The sequence below is a fragment of the Dipodomys ordii genome, unplaced genomic scaffold (assembly GCF_000151885.1).
Source record: "Dipodomys ordii isolate 6190 unplaced genomic scaffold, Dord_2.0 Scaffold80, whole genome shotgun sequence".
NCBI lineage: Eukaryota > Metazoa > Chordata > Mammalia > Rodentia > Heteromyidae > Dipodomys > Dipodomys ordii.
Window position 1 is genome coordinate 9,263,597 of NW_012267296.1, and position 4,727 is coordinate 9,268,323.

Genomic DNA, 4,727 nt, shown 5'->3' on the forward strand with positions numbered 1-4,727 from the left:
TATCCTTTATTCTCATTGCGTGAATGTCTAGAGTCCTGTATAATTTATCATGTCCAAGTGTAGTATTTTTGTCTTTTACTATCTAGTGTGTTTGCTTATAGATTTATAGGCACATTCTAGTTACAACAAATGAGGGAAACCATACAACCTATATTTCTTTGGGTCTAGTTTACTTCACTTACTATAATTTTTTCTAAGTCTTTCCATTTCCAGATGAATGGTACAATATCATTCTTTCTGATAGAAGCATAGAATTCCATTGTGTATATATACGACATATTTTAGAAAATACATTTAATATCAATAACTTTTTATTTTGCTAATTTTTATAGTAAAAACTTACAAACATGTTAGATACCAGTGGTTCATGGCTATAATCCTAGCTAGGCTGAGCTTTAGAGGATTGTGCTTCAAAGTTAATCCTGGAAGAAAAGTCTAAAAGACTCTCTACCCAATTGTCCAGCAAAAGCTGGACTGGCGGTGTTCCTCAGGTGATAGAGAGCAAGCTGTGTGAGTAACTGAATTCAAGTGCCAGTAAAACACACAAAATAACGAAAAGTACTAACCTAATGTATAAGACAACAGGCACATGACTGGTTTTCAGTATCTGCCTGACACTAAGTTTCCCAAGCTTTTATCCATTGTCTTTTCAGTGATGATAATTAGGAGGATCATCTCAGAGGATGAGGAGAAAAACAGTGATGAAGAGAAAAACAAAAGGGTGTATTAATATATTAATATATCATAAATTTTGAAAATTCTAAAACTAAATGGAAGGACAATTTGGTCAAAAAGAACAATCTAGGAGAGCATTGAGTTGATTCCATCTATACCATTTTGTAAAGACCAAAAAAGAAAATATGGGATTACAAGTGTAGAAGTCAATGTTTAACACAATCCTATAAATTCTATAATATTCATACAATTTTATTATGCAAGCAAAGGTGTGACAATCATTTCACTACTCTAGGACAAATGTAAGCTAAGTATGAAGTCTTATTTTTATGTCTACAATAAAACATTATTCCACAAAGTTTAATTTGCTAATATATTTTAGATTCCAAAATTACCATAATATATTGCTTTTAGTCTGAGCCAGAATCATGATGGGGGTTCTCTCTTGCTTTGATCACTCAGCCTACATACCTTCCTTCCTCCATCCTTGAAAATAATTAGACACAACAAGCAGATGTGTAAAAGTTGATGCTCACCTGGCACCAGTGGGCTCATGCCTATAATTCTAACCACTTAAGAGGCTGACATCTAAGGACCATGGTTCCAAGCTAGCCCTGGCATGAAAATACATGAGACTGTTATCTCCAATTTACCTTCAGAAAATCGGAAGTGGTGCTGTGGCTAGAAATGGTAAGAGTGCTAGCCTTGAGCAAAAAGAGCTCAGGGACAGCCCCAAGGCCCTGAACTCAAGCCCCATGACTGCCAAAAAAGCTGATGCTCACGGAAGGAGAGTTCAAACCAAAAAGTTTTAATTGTAGTACCACCAGTAAAGTCCCTACTGTGCCTTAAGCCTTCCCTTCCATTTTGCTTTCAAATATCAGTTAAATTCTATTTGAGTTCAAAGTGTTTTATTCCATAGATTTTTACACATGCATATGCATATATAAATTTCCCCTAGGTGATTCTGATTGTCATCACACATGATCCTATGTGTTAGAAATATGAGGAAACACTGATCCTTTTTCTCTATGAGAAATAAATGGCTTTTTATGAGAAATAAATGGCAGCTTTTGTGATCTTTTCAGTAGTTTCCAGCAATGAAGCACTCCTCAATGCTCTTCCTTGGTAAATGAAGCTGATGGACAATAAGGTAATCAATTTGGAGTTCTAGGGGCACTTAGATAAACACAAACGAACACCCAAACTTGAATAGTACAAAAACGAAAGATGTCAAACAGTAAGACCAGACATTCCTATTTCTTAGTTATGATCATTATCACTTACAAGGACTCAATGTACCATGAGTCAACAATTTCTCAAAAAAATGTAAAATCCACTCCACAAAACACAGTTAAGGCAGAGAATAAAGTTGTTACTGGAGTCTCATAACTTAGTCCTACTAACCCACACTTGATTCATACTTTCTATATTTGTCTGCTTTGATATTTGCAAGTTAGGAGTGCTGATTTCGGAGCTGTTTCCTTGGGAAATGTTATGAAGATTGCATAGTGCTAAGGAGTGTAGGAGAGCTTCCCGGGCTTTTGATATCTCTATGTTATGCTCTTGAGAGATTTGAAGACTAATTTGATTTACGTTATTCATCAGCAGATTGGAAGCCATAAGATTGGTTATGGAGCGGCACCTGGTGAGATTTTCTTCCAAAAATTGTTTGTAGAGTTCATTCACCTTTTTTTCCATGTAACTATTAAGCATAGAATTTGACAGTGGCTCCTTATGTAACAACATACTTTTTTCTCGAATTTCATCCCCATTCACTAACTTTGTAGTGAATATTTTCTCTGGAGGCTCAATGATAGAGGAACGGCCCAATGGTATATCCACTGAAAGCAAAAGGGGGCCATTAAAAACATCATCATGTGTGTGTTCCACAAAGCAGCCTGAATCATACATGTTTCCCACATGGTCACCTCCAATCTGTAGGTCTGGATAATTCTGACAAATATTCGTACATGACCAGGATCGATATAAATCCACTTGTCTTTCATCATGTTCTCTCTTTGGAATGGGCAATGCAACGGACACATTTCCTGGAAGAGTTGCACTTTTGTGTTTTGCCACAGAGAGCTCATCCACAGACTTCATTTGAGTTGTATCATTACTTTTTTCTGTTATACTTCCTTTCATAATTTTTTCTTGGCTTTCCATCCTAAGAGGGAGCAGTGAATTGTCTTCTACATCTAGAAACTTACTTTTCCAGGTATCTTTTTCATCCCTTGAGGTACTGTTACATGTTAAGGTTCTGCAAATCTTCCCATATTTCTGTTCTTTGTATGGAAGTCCAATTAGGAAGGCTTCTCCAAGCATTTTATTAGACAAGTTTTCTAAAGCACCAGTGTAGAATATTCCTATGATATAAAAGAATTGACTAAAGCAGTGCACATTTTAATGTCAAATAAAAATTTATCTCCTATGTGAAACAGATGTGACGCAGGGAAGCAATGTTGCTTACAGGATAGAAAAAATGATTAAGAATAAATACACTTTGTTAAAAAATAAAGCCAGATTTTTTTTCAGGTGGCCACTAATTGTTTGGCTTTGGAGAATTTATTCGTGGATGTCAATTTTCTCATTAATGAAATTGTAATAATACTTCTATTTTCTTCCCATGGTACTATAGGATAATTATATATAATGCCAATGCAAGTGTTTTATAAAATACAAATTTAGAGAGAGATAATTATTATACTCAGCTGTCTTTTAGAATTTATTTGGAAATGTCTAAAGTGTCAAACTCTTCCAAAAGTCTACCTAAAATGAATTTGTTCTTATGTAAACAACAAATATGGTCCCTTATTCAATAATGTAAGTACAAATAGGTTTCTCAAATTCTTTATTGTTCTTTTCACTTTTCTCTTTCCTATTTTTTATTACTTTATGTTCAATCAGATTCAAATCTTATTGCAGTCCTTTTAATGATTCTTTAGTGCATTTTAAGGCTTACATTTTTCACCATCAACTCCAAAAGGAAGCCAGGCAAAGTGGCATGCATTTGTAATCCCAGCACTTGCAAGACTAAGTTAGGAAGATATCAAGTTGGAGGCCAGCCTGGCTTTCACAGCATGATCCTGTCTATAAACAAATGATAACCTCTTTAACAGTGAAAACAAAGGGAACAATTTTCATCTTATAGGTCTATAGCATCTACTAAAAATGTTTCCAGAAAATCTGCTTTATTTAAGGATTTCTGGAGAAAAATAAATATGAACAAAAATATGTAAGGATTTAGACTTACCTTTTCCTAATGTCAAGATATCTAAAGATCTGATCTTCTGAGATTCCAGCAGTCCAAATACAGGAAAAGTCCTTTTTGTCTTGTTTGTTTCTCAGCTTTAACCATATAAAATGGTTCTGCTTTCCATTCATACCATAGGACTGAAAGAAACTAGTAGGAAAATGATGTGGGTTGATCACATGTGCGGTATAGTAATTACACACAACCAAAAGAGGATCTTGAAAGTGTTTATTCAAGTTGCAAATGACAGCAAAGTAAGAAAATATTAGCTGCAGTAGCTTTTTTCTTATTAGTGAAGGTAGATTATTTTCATTTTCTTTGTGCCAATCCTGGGGCTTGAATTCAGGTCCTGAGCACTATCCCCAAGCTTTTTTGTTCAAGGGTAGTATTCCATCACTTAAGTCAAAGACTCCTATTTTATTTGGGCAGTGAATTGGAAATAAGAGTCTCACAGATGTTCCTGCTCAAGTTGGCTTCAAACCAATCCTCAACTCTCCTAGCCTCCTGAGTAGCTAGGATTTAAAGGTGTAAGCCACTGGCATATGATTATTTTTAATTATTATTAATATTTTGATTTTTAAAAAATTTAATTTTTATTTTTAAGTAGAAAAACATATGGTACTAGTCTATTTTGTGAATATGAAATGTAAAATAACCAAAATGAACATCAATAAGAAAATTACTTTCTTCTCCTTTCAATAGCCTTAGTATATATAACCATGTTGGTGGAATAATCTATAAATCAAATGGTTAATAGTTTCCTGTGAGAAAGAGAGTGGCAGGAAGTGTGTAACACCCA

General features: G+C 34.4%; 1 protein-coding gene across 1 annotated transcript; it reads right to left on the reverse strand.

The window, feature by feature from the left end:
• Positions 1-1,390: 1,390 nt before the first annotated feature.
• LOC105992159 (uncharacterized protein CXorf21-like) lies at positions 1,391-4,021 on the reverse strand. Its single transcript, XM_013024983.1, has 2 exons — positions 3,929-4,021; positions 1,391-3,041 (listed from the first exon to the last, which is right to left on the reverse strand). Exon 2 carries the CDS (start codon positions 2,998-3,000, stop codon positions 2,059-2,061), a length of 942 nt encoding a protein of 313 aa, XP_012880437.1. The 5' UTR covers positions 3,001-3,041; positions 3,929-4,021; the 3' UTR covers positions 1,391-2,058.
• Positions 4,022-4,727: the final 706 nt, after the last annotated feature.